The sequence below is a fragment of the Monodelphis domestica genome, chromosome 1, assembly GCF_027887165.1.
Source record: "Monodelphis domestica isolate mMonDom1 chromosome 1, mMonDom1.pri, whole genome shotgun sequence".
Lineage (NCBI taxonomy): Eukaryota > Metazoa > Chordata > Mammalia > Didelphimorphia > Didelphidae > Monodelphis > Monodelphis domestica.
Window position 1 is genome coordinate 270315452 of NC_077227.1, and position 17655 is coordinate 270333106.

General features: G+C 32.0%; 1 protein-coding gene across 3 annotated transcripts in view; it reads left to right on the top strand.

Moving 5' to 3' along the window:
* Positions 1-17655, top strand: part of SLC38A6 (solute carrier family 38 member 6) — an 85018-nt gene that overhangs the window by 49971 nt on the left and 17392 nt on the right. For all 3 annotated transcript variants that reach the window (XM_003339468.3, XM_016427993.2, XM_007472977.3), the window contains 3 exons: positions 1263-1338; positions 8644-8726; positions 9189-9247. In XM_003339468.3, the coding sequence (XP_003339516.2) occupies positions 1263-1338; positions 8644-8726; positions 9189-9247 (218 nt within the window). The remainder of the gene's footprint in view (positions 1-1262; positions 1339-8643; positions 8727-9188; positions 9248-17655) is intronic.

A 17655-nucleotide genomic window follows, 5' to 3' on the forward strand; every position in this document is an offset into this window, starting at 1 on the left:
AACCCCCATTGCCTCATCCTTACCACTCTTCTGCCATGGAACCAATACATAGTATTAATTCTAAGGTGGAAGGTAAGGGTTTTAAAAAGAAAAGAATTGAGTATATAATAGAGAGTTTATTGAATTTGTTTTTATAAAAATATTAGTTTTGTGAAGGCTTTTTCTTTCATTACATGACATACATGATAGCACTATTCATAGAGTAGATATTTTTCCCTTAGTTATGTTTATTCCTAATACATGACATTCCATCTACCATATCCCTTTGTGTCCAAAGCCTGGAATGCTTTGCTGCCTCATCTCCTTTTTGCTATCTTTAGATCCCTTTAGAGTTTAGCTCAGACACCATCTTTTATTCAGACCCTTTCCTGTTATCCCCATCCTTCACCCACCCCCAATACTTTGTGTCTACATTGTGTGTATTTTATATTTACTTAAAGTACATATATATTTTTCTCTCCATAGATTATATGCTCCTTGAGGGCAGGGACTATTTCCTTTTTGTCTTGGGATCATTAATGTCTTGCACAGTACCTAACATATAGCAGATGCTTAATAAAATATTTGTTGAATTGTTGGACAACAGTTTAGAAATAATTTGTTATGCATGTAATTAGTTAGGTCCTGCCAGTTTTTATATATTTGTCTAAATGTAATTTTAGTATGTTTTGTTTCAAGACAATTATTATAAAGTAGTAATTATTGTTCAAGTAAAGCCTTCTTCTTTAAGTAGAACTACATGTGACAGCTTGGGCTATACTTGACTTTCTGGTATGAAATTTTAATATACTAAGGGAAATCCAAACATAATTTAATTTATTAATTATTTGCAATTAAGGAACACTTTCTTACCTTAGCAGTTAATTTTTTAAAATAAAATTAAAAAGAGGAAATAGCTCTGGTTTTAGATTCAGAAGACCCAGATTCTAATTCTACCTCCAACACATGAACTTGGGCAAATCAGCCTTCTTGAATCTGTTTCCTCATGTGAAATGAGTATGTTTGATTTGATGGTCCTGAATTCCCTTCCAACTCTAAATCTGTGATCCTGTGCTCTTTCTCTATTATTTATCTCTAATGCTATTACATTGTAATATGATGATGAGTGTAGGTATCCATTTAAAATACAAAAGTTTATTCTCTATTTTGCTCTAGGACTAGGCTCTGCTACCTATCTTTCTTATACTACTTTAGTTCAATTGTTCTTAAAATTTCTAGAGATTGCAGAATTCTAATATTAAGTATTTTAATTCTCTTTGCAGCTATGTCAACTTACCTTTTTGTTATTAAAGCTGAACTTCCTGGTGCAATTTCACAATTTCTACCTGACTGTAGTGGGTAAGGAAAAATATTTCATTTCCATATATGTTTTATTTTGATGTTCTAATGGAGTCATGATTTCACTAGTGTGGGTACTTAGCCCTTCTATTGATGCTCAACTTCTCCATTTCCCTACACTTTGCACAGTTCTCATCTCCATTTTTCCATAAATACTACAGTACATAGTATCCACTGAAATTCAGGTTTTGCATAAAATTGCTTAATTTTTGCTTTATAATTATATATGTTGCATTAATAAAACTTCAATTCATAATTAAGAATGTGAAATACTTGCTTGATAGTCAACTTATAGGAACCTTAAAATATCACTCATATGAAATCTTTGCCTTGTAGGAAAAAAAAAAACTTTGAGAAAGCATCAGCCTTGAAGAGAAAGCATATTACCTTTAAATTGTTAAGTTGTCCTTTCAAATAATTTAATGCAAAACGAAATAAGCTTTCAAATGTATATGTTTGGTGGTCCTGTTTTAGCATTTGAACTTTCTTCAGAACTCAGGCCAATTTTTTCAAGTTTGGTTTATAGTTTGTACAACTTATTTTTTTAAATAAAGATATACTTCAAAATCTCTATATATGTAGCCATGCATAATACATTGTGAACTTAAAAACAGAATCAGAACCATTGCAAGAAAATGTGCTTGACATAACTAAACTAAAATATTTTTCATTCACCTGTTTTCATTATTATGTTACCACCATTGATGACATTTTAATTTTCAACATAGCTCTATTATGGTTATCATTTTAAGCTGTGTTTGGTTATAAATTTACTTCAAAATCTTACTTTAGACTAAAGCTCATATTTTTGTACATATTGGTTAATGTATGTCTTGCTTTAAAAAATCTTTAATGTAATATTCATTGTATAGTTCCTTTGAAATCTAGTACTATTCATATCTTTCTTTACTCTTTTACAATCTCAAGTGTCAGAGATAAATAAAACATTATAAAATAATGAACATGGATTTTTGCTTGTATGTTTTGAAGCTCTGTAGCAAAATTGAATTTTTAAATATTATTTTTAAGTATACATATTTAAAAAATAACCCCAAAGTGGATTTCTTTAATGTAAGGTACATTATTTTAGATTTAAAAGTTAAAAAATGTATTAGATTAATAAATGCCTAATTACAAGGATGCTTTAAAATATAAAAATAAATTATTCAAAAATCAAAATAATATAGTGAGTGAAGTAAAAAAATTAGTTAACTGAATTTAACCATCCAAAAAACATTTTTTCCTAGTTATATAGCAGCCTTTTTTCTAGGCCAGTATGTTGTCTATTTACTTTTATTTGCAATTTTAGTTTACCTTAAACTATAGATAATGGTGTTTCATCTTTTTTTTTTAATTATTTGTGGAAATTAATGTACTTGTGTTTTCACAAAGTATTTTGGTTTTAGTATTTTAACAAATCCTTACAAATACAGTGGAAATAATTTATATATATTTATAATAATATTCAGATTTGAAAGTTAATCTCAACAGTCAAGTAGCATGCCATTTGATCTATTTTCTGCATTTTTAATGGAATAACTTCAGTGTTTATAAAAGCACGCTGTTAAAATATTGTAACTTGGGAGCTTTCTGTTAACATTTAATGATCCTGTCAGGAGGATATGATTGACACAATTAAGTTGTCTTGCATTTGAGTTACATAATTGATAGGGGATGCAAGTAAGATGCTAATTCAGAACATATGATACTCTTGTCCCATTCCATTTGGGAATGATATTAAAGCAACTCATAAATAAATCTGGTTTTCATTTAAAAGAAAAAAGAACATCTGCATGGCAAAGTATTTGCTATACAGCAAAGGATTTATTCTCTATATTTCATACTTGGAACATTTTTATCATATAGGATTAAACTTACAGATCAAACAAGTTTTCTAGGAAGTATAAAACTTTTTCCTAATGCTTTTACCCCAAAACATTCAAGACACAGTGTGTTTGGGAAACAGAAGCTTTGTTTAACAACTCCTCTATGCTTAGGAAAAAAAAAGTTTTAAGTGAGTATATTCTTCTAAAATGAAATATCTTGGTTTTTTACATGTAATTTTATTTTGGAAGGGTTTGTGGAACAATGGAAACAGCATTATCTTTGGGTTCAGAGTACCTGGTTCAAATCTTACCCTGATAGTTACTTAGCCTTTGTGACCTAGGACAAGTCATTAGGTCATACATGTTAAGGCTCAAGATTTGAGCCTTAGTTTCTTCATCTGTAAAATGAGTAGGTTAGAATAGAAGATACCTGAGGCCCTTGTTAGTACTAGAGTTATCATAATACTACATGCAGTGGAAAGAGAACCTGCCTGAATTTGGAGGACATAGGTTCAAGTCATTTTAACCCTCAGTTCTCCCTCACCCCCCACCCCCCAATTCTCTAAGACCATAAAAGGGAGGGCAGTTGTTGATCTGCATTGTTAGAAGGAGTTTTCTTACTAGGATTTCTCTAAACAAAAAACAAAAAAAAAAACAACCCTCTCTTTGTAAATCTTTTCCTTTTTTTTTGTAAACTGACACAACATTTTTGAGGCTGCAGTTATATTCTCTACATTTTCCATTTTCTGTTTCTTTGACCCTGATTCATTTAGTATGTGAAAACCATACTGACTAATATCACTGGGTAATATATTATTGCCTCCCATCCTGAAAGTAATTATAAGGAAAAGTTCATAATACTTATGAACTTCTTTATGATGATTTTTGATAAGGATAATAAATGCTTGATAAACAAAGATGAGGCATAGAATTATTATATGAGTTCATTTTCTCTTAAAGATTTATTATATACTATACAAATCAACCCTCCTATGAATTTTGACACAGTGAATCAAAAAGCAAATAAAACACCAAATTAAAGGACCATAAGCTCTTATGTGAATATTTTAGAAAAATTATCTTTATCATCATCATTTACTAAATTGAGATAAGATTCATAGGTTTATATTAAAAGTGAAAAAAATAAGCCCTCTCCTAATCCATCATTTAGTACTTTAGGCAGTTACCATGTGACCCACTGTGAGCATAAAAGAAGAGGGGAAAGCAAGCATTTACTAAATGACTATTCAGTGCTTGGCACAGTGCTAGGAACTTTACAAGTATTATCTATTTAAGGAGAAAAGTAGCTTTTGTTAAAGATTTCAGACATAGTGACTTAATATTTTATTTTGTTTTAAAACTTTTTTAAATTATTTGTTTAGAATATTTTTCCATGGTTACATGATTCATGATCTTTCCCACCCATCCCTCCCTCCCAGAGCTGACAAGCAATTCCACTAGGTTATACATGTATCATTACAATTTAATATTTTAAAAGAAAAAAAAGAGATCCTTCTGGCCTAGGCTATATTAACATATAGCCTTTTCCACTCAGCAATACCCTCCTGACAAGAACAACATAGAAATTGCTTTTGTGTTCTTTGGGCCTTTTTCTCTTACTATTGAGTCCTGTATTGGTACCTGGGTCTTCTAGTGAGTCCCAGAAGGAGGTAGATATTTTGTTGCTCTACTTGAGTCCTTATTATGCAAATGGTAGAAAGATTGAAAGTTATTATTGTCATCTTTCAGTTTAAAATGTTTCACTTTTTAAGGCTTTGTCACTCTGTCTGTGCATTATGTCTAACAAGAATGTTATATATTAAAGTTTAGGTTCTCCTTATAATCAAAAGCTGAGTTTCATGCAAATGCACAGAACTATTTGAACTTTTATTATTTTGGACATATGACCAGTTAATTGTTTTCCTTAGAGTTGTAAACTAGAGTATAGAGGAGACCAAGTGAGATAACTGCAGCTAATTCTTCTCTTATGCCCTTAATAAGAAAAGCATCGCTGTTAAAATCCAAGTTTAATTATCAAAGATCATATTGGTAAAGAATTTGTCAAAAGCATGACTGTACACCATTTGCAGCCATAGAGTTTCTGCAGTTTTGATTCTCCAGGCCTCTTGATTAATAGTGGCTTAAGGAAACGCCGGGTGTGCCATTGTACTAGCAGAATTTGGAGCAGTTTTTTAGAATTTCTAAGGCGTAGTAGTTTTTCTTGATGCTGGTTTGGAAGACATTTTTTCCTCCTGAGATGACTACAAATTTCATAAAGAAAAGAGATCATATCTTATTTTTTTTGTATACCCAAGAGATCCTAGAAGATATTATGTGCTCAGATTGAAGTGAATAGTATTTAAAAATAAAATCTCTTTTGGGAATGGCTAAATACTTAAATGGATCTGTGATCACTCTGATTTGGAAATTTTCTCCAATGATACAGCTTGAAATCCATACAAGCTTATTCATCTTGTTCAAATCTTAACACTATCCTGCAATAAATTCTCACAGGAAGTCCATCCAACCTGTTAGGAATCTTCCTTTTTCCTCTTAAATTTGTCAGAGACCAATGTACACTCTGGCTGTTCATTTGTGTCATCCTTCACCCTCAACATATAACCAGATCCACTTGGTCTTTCTTGTGTTTCTTGTTTTTTCTTGGCCATTTGGTCAAGTGAAACTCCTTTAAATGATTTCAGTTTTATTCTAATCGGTTGTGCTTGTTTAACATAACCAGAAAAATGTCATCTGCAAAGAGGGCTATCTGGAAAACCTCAATATCCACAGGAATCCCTCTTTAACTTAGCCTCTTTGCTGGATCTCCTCCGTGACAGTGGTGAATACCTTTAGCAAACTTACCTTCTTCTTTTATGCCTCACTTGATATTTATAATCAGAGAGTAATTGAAGAGGGTGATTTTTTATATCTTTCAAGGCATATTGGTGAAACTGATGAATAAATGAGAGAATCTACAAGGTGGCTTTTTTCTCTCAGTTAATTTTTAAATATAATCAGCAACTAATAAGTGCTATGGAATTTTATAATCTGTATCTTTAAGTCAGTTGTGAAACTGCAAAGAAGCAGTCTGTTGGAGAATATTGCTTGACAAAGCCTGGCTGTTCCATCCTAATCTTCTCATCAAAGATTTCCTCTCTGTATAGATGACTCATGAAGTTGTTGTGTTGGGACAGTAGGCATATATGTTGGTGATTACTGATATTTTCTCAATCACCTTTTTTCATCTTAATAAAGTGAGATTTCCCCCATCCTTTTGTCTTTCTCTTCACATAGCGTTTATAATGATCTCTCAACACCCTCAGAATTGTGTTGCCTTTAGCACAGATCTCTTCTGCTCTGATCTGGGTGCTTTTTCCATCTTTGTTCTCTTTATAGTGACATTTCAGTCTTTTCTATATTTTCATCTTGTGATTGCCATGTTAAAGCCCAAACAGAGGTGATATGAGTCTCAAATGAGATAATAGATATAAAGAATTTTTAAATCTTCAAGCTCTGTGTTAGAATTATTAACCTCAAATCATCAGGCCTCCATTGCTGATGAGCTCAGAAAGTGTTAATAGAACAATACAAAGGTGTGCTGGTAAATGTTTAGAAACTGAGGACCTTTAGAAAAAGAAAATTTGTGTACTCACACTTTTAAGTTTAATTTGAATATTATCATTCTTGAATATAGAATATATAGAATAATAAATCAACATCTGATTTGTAGTAGTTACTGATTTCTGAGGTGTAAGTGCCCACACTGGCATTTCAGCAAGTGGCTCTTAGAGTGCTCACACATAGCCCAGGGCCCTAGTATGGTAGTTCCACTGTTCTTGTTGGGAAAAAAAAAAGAGATTGTTAATTTTTTTCCATTTTCACATTTCTCATCCTTACATTTTTATTCTTAAAAGCTCTTGGGATGACTTTGTTTAGTTAGATATCTTGCCAAACTTTTTACCATCCATTTTTCTTCTCTTTTCCTTATGAGATGAAACCATTTATAATTGTCCATCATACCTTTTTCAAAGATTTTTAAAAAACAAACTTATATTATAGCCTGGTGTTGTCTTTGACAGCTCTCTCTGTGTATTTGGCAGGTAAATAAGATATTTACTGACACAAGTACTCTGTGGGCTTTTTTAGGTCTTTTTTGTCATAATAATTGCTTTATATTGGTAAAAATCTGCATACATTTTTATAATCATTGTGAATATTTTTTATTGTCAACTCATTTTTATTTATAATCACATATTTAAATATGCCAGAATATATATTTTAATAACATTCTTTTATCAATACTCTAGTAATTTTTTAAACTAATTATGATTTTAGCACTGTTAATTTGACCTGACCATTCCTAAAAAGCTGATTCAGGAATGACCTCCAAATCAATAACAAGTCTTTTCCTATCAGTCCATTTTGAGTTTTACAATGCTATTCAATGATTTCCATGTGTAGTACTCACTTATCAATTCTTTTTTGGGGGGAGGAACTTTGATGACATTTTGGTGTGAAGCTTCTGCATGTCTTTTGGGTATTGCCTCATTAACATGAACCATGTTTTCCTATATATTTCTCCCCATTTCTGCCTTTTCTCAGCTTTGCATGAAGTGAACAAGCACAAGAGTTTATATTGATTTAATTTGGAAAGTCAGCACTTCATGGAATTTGCCTATCTATTCCTCAACAACCAATTATGGTACATAAGCTGCAAATTATTTTGATGGCAGTCTTTTTGAAAATATTCATCATTAAATGAAATACCCGATGACCTAATGTCCCATGAAATAATTTCTAGTTACTCCCTACATGATGATAAATTCTCTTCCACTGATTTTCTTTTTTGTTTCCAAAGACTAATTGTGACCTGTCTGTCCATTGAGCAGCAACTTGAATCTAGTTTTGTTTATAGCAAGAATGTCAAGAGTGATGTGACTGAGAGCCTTTAGCAGTATGCCCAATCATTAGTCATTGAGTCATTGAACCTTAATTTGACTATAGGTCCTCTAAATCTCAAACTGTGATTAGATCCCAAACTGTGATTCTTAGCACTTTCTACCTCATTTTGCAGCACTATGTTGCCGTTACTGCAGATGTATAGGGGAGCTATACTAGACTGTGGACCATTTTATAATTTTCTTGGTTTTATTGGTAGCCATGGCCAGAAAAGTCATCACAAAATGGCAGCAAGCCTCTCTGCACTTAACTTTGTTGGTCCTTGTAGAATAGACTCAGTGTATTGCTGGGACTGTGTTCTTAACCTTTCCAGCAAGATTGAATCTGCTGGAGCTTTAGAAACCGCAGGGTTACCATTATTATTCTTTTCTAATGCTTTTCTAAAATATAAATCATGAATAAGAAAATAGGGCTATTTTTAAAAGGGTGTTTTTTTATTGGCTAATTATATCAGAGTAACATTTATTTTTGTATTCTGGACCCTTGCCTAAAATTAAAGGTACATTTTTTTCCCCACTAGATCTTGGTATCTTGATGGAAGAATACTGCTGATAATCATATGCGTCTGCATTGTTTTCCCCCTTTCACTTCTTCCCAAATTAGGTAAGTCATTTTAGAATGGGAGATAATATTATTGTCCAATTTGACAACAAATTACTGATGGGCTTAATTTTCACTGAATTAGATATTTTAGCAGAAGGAGGGGGAAGGGACTTTTAAACTTGAATTTATTATAAATGGTTCTGCTTGCAGGCCTGCCTAGTTACCCTGTTACTTGGGTTGCAGTAGTATTTTGTCTGCCATACTAAAATAAAATCTTTACAGCGGAACATTAAAGAGCAGCCTTTCCTTATAGTGTGCCATTAGTGGTAAGCCAGTTCCAATTCTGCCCTACAAAACTACATAAATGATCTGTGACAGGCAGTTGGAATGTTGTTATTCTGAGCCCTGAGCTCCAGATACCAAGCAACTGTAATAGAAAACATGCCCGTGACATATAGCTTTAGCTGTACATTAGGATCACTTTCCTTATAAATTGCTTTTTATTTTACTGTTATTTTACAGGCTTTCTTGGCTACACAAGTAGTTTATCATTTTTCTTTAAGGCGTTCTTTGCTCTTGTGGTAAGTTTAAAACATCAGTGGACTGCTGATCTCCCTTCTCTAAAATAGACCTCATATTCTGGCTTTTAATGTAATTCTGTCTTGTGTTGAGTGGGCACCCCAGGATGCTTTCTCATTAATCCACAAATATCTTACCTTTTTCTGTATCCACTTTTATTTTTCCTCAAGCAGGACAGTAAGTCTGGTTTTTTTGACTTGACTAAACAAGACAAAGCTAGTTATCAGTTCACAAGGAACACACCAATTGCCCAAATTTCTTATTTTTAAATATTTTCCAAAGCCTTAGATAAAATAAGTATATATATGGTTTCTTTCCTGTCCAAAGAAAAGGAAGATGTGTAGGAGGTTTAAAATAGTTGTCTATAACACTATGGTCAACAGGACACGAACTGGAAAATTCATTTGGCACAGGTCATCTTAATGCTAGGTGATCAGAGAAACCAGACCTCAGAAACTCTGACTGACCACATGATTTTGACCATGGAATTAAACCTTCTAAATTTTTTAGCACATGTTTGGTTTACTCCTGGCATATAGATAGGTTCTTGGGGGGTCTTATTTTTGAACTAGTAAATGAAATAGTTTTTTGTCATGTCGCTTTCACACAAAGGAATTGATTTTTTCACTTTTAAAATGTAGTTCTTATGATTTTTTACTAGCTGATTTTTTTAGAGTAGTTAAGAGAAATATATTAATTCCAACAAAATTTATATCACTTATGCAAATAAAACATGAATGGTTCAGCATGGCTAAAAATGTATAGACAAAGGAAAATGAAAACTGCTCTTGGCCAACATAAATAGATTTTGATATCATAAAGACATTTCATGCAATTTAAAAAACCCTCCTTTTTTCCCTTTTACATAGATGTGTTCCATGGCTAATGTCCAAGTGTTAAAGTTAGTAGGATTAAGTATTTAGTAGTTTGCAAGAAGACATATTCCAAATATACTTTTTATAAGCTTGGTTAAAAAATTCTTTTTTATTGCCACTTACCAAAAATATATTTTACTTAATAAAAAGTAAATTCAAAGAAAATAATATTAGAGTAAGACAGCAAATCCAGTCCAGGACAGTTGTCAAAATAAACTGGTATACCCAAAATTAATGCCAATCTGAGGGTCATTACTTTTGTTGGCTAAAATACAGGATAAAATAATTTAATTTAAATTTTGCTCATAGGTAGAAATATGATCCCAAGGTTCAAAATACTATATAATTATGATTTTTTTCAATTTGAAGATTCTTATGAACAGTTTTACATAGTACTTTTGCATATTTGTTCCATTTTCCTCTTGTGCCTCTTATTTATCTGTGAGACCTGAGTCAATTCACTTCACTCTGGGCCTTGATTTTTTCATCTGAAAAATGAAGGGTTGGACTGGATGACCTAAAACTCTTCCTGTTCTAAATATGTAATCCTATAACCTATAGATACATTTAAATTAATACATGCTTGTCCTTAAAGTGAAGAGATTTATTGTTAATGCCTTTATTCCAAAGTGATTTTTATATCTAGAGTACTTCTGTATGTAGGTAGAATTCAAGGCATATTGATATAGGTTTGTGGATATTAAAGAGTTAATTAAGATTGATGAAAAATCTTTAAATTGGAAGTTGTATTAGTGTGACTTAGTTTTCATAGTTAATAGTTTGAAACAGGTGAAATGTTTTGGTAAGATATGCCCACTGTAGTTTTTACAGCATTAATTTCTGTCATGGCAGATATGCTCTAATTTGGTCCAGATTTCTAACTGGAACAGTCATATGGAAGTAATACCCTTATTCTACATTTATAGTAATCTTAGAAACCATCTGTTCAGATTTTTGCTTGTGGGCAAAATTTTTAATTTGGTTTGCAATAGGACAATGAAAAATACTGTACATTTAAAAAAGAGATTTATGTCCTTTATTTGACAAATTTGTTTTGATATATTTAAACTTTTGGCTTTAAAATAAATGGTGGATAGAAAAAAGGGTACTTTTCTAGAGTTTTTTGAGAGGATCAATTTCTCTATATTATTTCTATCAAAAATGTACTTAAAAGTATTTATAAATCAATGATAAAATTAAATTTTTAGTCGAAACTATAATAATGCAAGTAAAAGATGCAATCGCCATGATCTTCCCCTCTTTACTCTTTGAGCTTTTCTTGTTGATTTTTGTCCCTTTTCTTTGTCTGTGAATATTTATAAAGTTAAAAAGATTAATTTTACCATGTAATTGCCTCAAAATTCCAGTTTACGCCAGGGAATTTGCCCCTAGATCTCTTAGATTATCGTTCTTTTCAAATTTACATGTAGTAATAACTTATTATTATAAACAACATTTAAATAAGTTTAAATACAAATAGGAAAATAACTAAAAATATTTTTAAAATTTTGTAAGCAGTCAACAAATATACATTTTCCTTCCATGTGCTCTGCATTGAGTTTAGGAGACATGAGCAATAGAAGTATAGATTTGATCCCTCACTTAGAGCTTAAGTTCACAGGTCTTATCTATAAAATAATTATAGAATAACCTAAAATCATATAATGTGTGTGGTATAGATTATAAGATTATAGATTATAGATTATAAGTGTATTGGTAGTTCAGAGAAGAGAAAGATCATTTTGTTGCTTTCTACATCAGCGGGTATTGAGCTGAAACTGGAAATTTGTATGGGATTTGCTAGATGAAGGAGAAAAGAGCATTTTAAGTAAGGTAATCAATAATTTGGGTTATTCCCAATTCTTTATCTTTTGCCTCATGGATTCTTTCTTTTTATAACTTTACTAGGTCTATTTTTTCCATTCTATTCCCCATCTATTCCCATTGATATTTGTTTTCACTCTCCATAAAACTGCAGGTTTCTCTTGCCTTGATTTTCCTAATCCTAATTAATTTTCCTAAATTCTAACTGATTTCTGCTCTCAATCAGTGGTCTCCAAAATGTTTGATCATTTATCCTTTTTTTTTTTTTGAGCACATACTTCTATTATGTATATATTTACTTGTTAATAAGTTGCATTCCTGTACTACAGCTCTAGTAATTGTGTGAATAATTATGCCTACTTAAAATAAAACATTTTAAAGGATGAGATAAAAATGAAACAATATTTGATGCCCAAGTCTAAAGGGAGCTACTAGAGTCTGACCAGGGAAGTGACTGTTGGATCTGAGTGAATTCAGGAAGAGAGTGATGAGATAGAGAAACCAATTAGGAGGCTTTTGCAGTAGTCAGGCATTGCTGTCAGTGAATGAAGGATTTTGGAGACCAAAGGGGACTGGACACCTGATCTATGCTGGACTATGGCAGTGGGAGAGGAGGAGTGAAGAAGGAGCCCATGAGTGTGGTTACTGAGGAATTGGGGCCCCGTCACCCATGGTCACTTCCAGGAGAGTAGAGTCCCTGGTTGTTGCCACAAGGTGAGGTGGATTGGCTGCTTGCATAGTAGTGGAATAGCTGCCCACTGGCTCTGGTTGGAACATGTGAGGCCAGTCACAGACTGGGACTTAAGCAGGAGATCCAGGATTACATCAGACCTTGGACTATAAAAACTGGAAAAACTAAATAGGACCCAGGTAAACACAAGTACAAAAAATATTGAAGCCTGAGGTAACATACTCCAACACAGTAGGTACCCTGAGAGCTCCATAAAAAGTAAATAATTAAATCTATTGGCTTGGCTGCTAAAATTTTTAAAAGAAATAAAAATGAGCAAGCAAAGGAGAAAGAACCTAACAATTGATACTTGTTATGAGAACAGAAGATCATGGCTCAAACTCAGAAGATGGTGAAGTGAAAACACCTACTTCAAAAACAGCAAAGAAATACAATAAATTACCGCAAACTCAAAAGAGCTTTTAAAAGATCTTTAAAAAGATTTCAAAAACCAAATGAAAGATATTGAAGAAAAATTTGGAAAAAAATATGAGCAATGCAAGAAAATCCAGAGACTTATGAAAGAAAATAACAGATTAAGAACTAAAATAGTACAAGGAGAAACTAATGACTTCCTAACACAAGAAACAATAAAGCAAAATCAAAAGAATGAAACAATAGAAGAAAATATGAAATATTTTTAATACAAAAACAACAATTGAACGAACCCACCAATCACCACCTCAAAGAGGTCCAAAGTTGAAAATGCACATTACTATGTTCAGTAGCTCCCAGGTTAAGGAGAAAATACTACAAGCAACAAGAAAAAAAATTCAATACTGTGGAGCTACAGTCAGAATAACAAAAGACTTAGCGGTCACAACATTAAAAGAATGCAGGACAAGGAACACAGAATTTCATAGAGCAAAAGAACTTGGCTTACAACCAAGAATAACATATCCAGCAAAAATTAGCCTAATCATAAAAGGTAAAACATAGATATTTAATGAACTAAAGGAGTTTCCACTACACCTGAGGGAAAATCTAGAGCTGAGCAGAAAATTTGATCTGAAAGGAACTTACAAAGGAAATAAAAAACTAATTTCAAGCAACCCTAAAGGTCAAATTGTTTGATTCCTATATGGGAAAATGTCATCCATGACCTCTAGAATTATATCATTGCCTGGGTATTTTGAAGGGGTGTGACTTGAGATCAAGGTGAATGTCATGAAATGAGCCAAAATGGTAGTGAAATAGACCAGGAAGAGGTAGAGTAGAATGACTATCTCATACGGAGGAGGAAAAAGGAGGAACTGCTCTGAACAAGGGGAAGAAGGAGTTGGAGGGCTGGTAGTACTAGACACCTACTCTCTTTAGATTTGGGTCAAAGACAGAATAACATACACAATTAGAAGGGTAAAAATGTTCTTAATGTACATAGAAATGGGGGAAAGGGAGGGAGATAGGTGAAGAGATAGGGAGGGACTCTTCAGAAACTTAGGAGAGAATCAAACTCATATCAAGAAGTAGAAGGGCATAGTTGTATGGAAGGGATTTTTAGAAATGTGGATAGATTACGAATTAAAAGGTAAGCAGTTAGGGACAAGCAAAGAGAGAAGATAAAAGAGGATTTTTGGTAAGAGGTGTAAATTGGAGAAATATTAATCAAAGGAAATTGGACATTTTAGGAGATATGGCAGAAAGAGGGGAAGAAGGGGAAAACAATGAAGAATTGAGTTGATGGAAATTCACAGATAGTAAGTATGATATTGAGTGTAGTGGAATGAATCCACACAGAAGAGGAAAATGTATAACATAAAGGATCAAAAACTAGAACCTGGCAGTGTGTTGTTTACAAGAAACACACTGAAAATAAGAGACACACATAGAGCAAAGGTGAGGGGCTGAAGCAAAATATACTATGTCTCAACTGATCCAGAGAAGGTAAGGGTAACATTTGTGATCTCTGACAGAGTTGGGTCTAAAATGGATATAATGAATGGGAGAAATGGCTGAATAGATTGTGATATTTGGATGTAATGAATTGTATTACAGTATTAGAAATGACAAATATTGGAAATGTAAAGAAAATAAAAGAAACATAGAAGAAAAAAGAGTAAATAATAAATACAATTATTACATTAAAAAAATAAGCCACAAAATAAAGAGAAAAAATAAATCCAAAAACAACTCAAAAGCAGAGGATGTATAGATTAGCATATATGTGTAACTGACATTTTTAAACAAATCTTAAGTTTTGGGCATACTTTTTTATACATTTATTTAGTTAAATGTCTTGTGGTGGTGGTGACTACTAAGTATATAATAAATTTTTTAAAAAGTATTTTTCCAGGTATTTCAGCCCCTCTCTCCCCTCCACATACCACAGAAGGCATCATCTGGCAAACAGATATATATATATGTTGATTATGTCTTTCTTGTTTCCTTTTCTCCATTCATTCTCTGGAGTTCAACATTCACAACTTATTCTGCAAATATTAATTCTGTAGCTGTATATAATGGTCTCTTGGTTTTACTCATTTCATTCTTCATTGTCTCATTTAGTTCTTTCCAAAAATTTTTATTTTATTAATTTGTTCTTCATTTCTTACTCTGCGGTAGATTCCATCACAATCACACATCACAATTTATTTAGCCATTCTTCAATTTATGGGCATCCCCTCAATTTCCAATTCTTTGTTACCACAAAGAAAGCTGATGTAAATATTTTGAAACATACAGATTCTTTTCCTTTTTCCCTGATCTCCATGGGAAATAGATTTAGCAATGGTATGGCTGGATCAAAGGATATCCAGTTTTTTAACTCTCTGGGAGTAATTCCAAATTGCTCCCCAAAATGGTTGGATCAGTTCACAGTTCCCCCAACAGTGTATTAGTGTCCTAATTTTTATACATTCCCTTCAACATTTGGCATTTTGTCTTTTTTTTGTCGTTTTAGCCAACCTGATGGGTATGAGATGACATCTCAAAATTATTTTGGTTTGCATTCCCCTAATCAGTAGTGATTTAGACCATTTTTTCATATACCTATATATGGTTTAGATTTCTTCATCTGAAAGCTGTCTGGTCATTTTTTTGCCCAATTATTATTTGGGGATGGTTCATTCCTATAAATTTGACAAAAATTTCTATATATTTTAAGTATGATACCTCCACCCAAGAAACTGTCTATGAACATTTTCCCCAATTTTCTGCTTTCCTTTTAATCTTGGCAACATTTGTTTCATTTGGACAAAAACTTCAATTTAATGGACTTAAAATTATCGATAGTACTTTTCATCTCATTTATGCATAAATTCCTCTCCTATCCATAAATCTAATAGGTGATATATTTCCTGTTCTTCTTGCTTATGATATTTCTTCTCATGTCTACATCATAGTTCCATTCTATCTTATCTTAGTGAATATTTAAGATACTGATCTGTACCTAGTTTCTGCCAAACTACTTTCCAATTGCCCTAGCAATTTTTACCAAATAGTGATTTCTTATCTCAGTAGTCTGGATCTCTACTTTTATCAAATACAAGACTACTATAATCTTTTCTTTTTGTTTGTTTTATGTTTGTTCTGTTCCACTGATCTACCTTTCTATTCCTTAGCCAGTACCATATAATTCTGATAATTACTGTGTTATAATATAGTTTAAAATCTGTTACTGCTAGACCTCCTGCCTTTACATTTTTCACTAATTGTTTTGAAATTCTTAATCTTCCAAATGAATTTTATTATTATTTCTTCTAGTTCAATAAAATAATTTTTGCTAATTTGATTGGGATGGCATTTAATAGGTAGATTTATTTAGGTAACATTGTCATTTTAATTATATTGGCTCTGCCCATCCATGAAAAATGAATAGTTCCCTAATTATTTTTATCTGACTTTATTTGTGTAAAAAGTGTTTTTAAATTATGTCTTGTAGTTCCTGGGTTTGTTTTGGCAGGCATACTCCCAATTATTTTATTCTATATTTGTTTATTTTAAATGGAGTATCTCTTCTTATCTCTTCTTTTAGAACTTTGTTAGCAATATGCAAAAATGTTGATTTAATGTGGGTTTATTTTATATCTTGCTATTTTACCAAAATTATTGAGAATCTCGACTAACTTTTTAGTTGAATCTCTAGGATTTTCCACATATACCATCACATCATCTGCAAAAAGGGATTTTTATTACCTCTTTATCCATTCTGATTGCTTTCATTTCTTTTTTCTCTTCTTGCTAATTGCTAGCATTTTTAATACTATGTTAAATAATACTGGTGATAAAGGGCATCCTTGTTTTACTCCTGATCTTATTGGGAAGGCTTCTTGTTTATCTCTGTTACAAATAATATTTGCTGATGGTTTTAGGTAGATGTCTCCATTTATACCTATACTTTCTAGTGTCTTTAATAGGAATGAGTGTTGTATTTTGTCAGCTATTGAAAAGTTATATTGCAATATCAAACCAACTTTGTCATATTCAAATTTCTCACTTTCTTCTTGGTTTATCAGATTCAAGAATAGTATAAAAAAAGGATTCCTCTTGATTAGTTCATTTTTTTCCTAAAGAAGGTTTTGCTTGATGCTTATTTTAGCATTGTCTTAATCTTTGATTAGATAAATACCAGATAGAAATACTATTTATTTATTGACTTCCTGCAAAGCACAGATCTCTTTATAGTCCCTTAGCCTTTTGTGTACTGGATATCAGTCTGGAGCAACTATTAAAGAGAAATTTTTCCCTAAAATCCAGGGACTATATTGGTTGTGTTGACAAAACCATTAACTATAGGGCAGAAAAAGGATGACTACAATAAAAACTACAACTGAAAAATTCTTATTAGACACTTTTGAGAAAGAATTTTCTGAGTTTCTTTTAATCTTTCTTTCTCTTTCTTTCTTTCTTTCTTTCTTTCTTTCTTTCTTTCTTTCTTTCTTTCTTTCTTTCTTTCTTTCTTTCTTTCTTTCTTTCTTTCTTTCTTTCTTTCTTTCTTTCTTTCTTTCTTCCTTCCTTCCTTCCTTCCTTCCTTCCTTCCTTC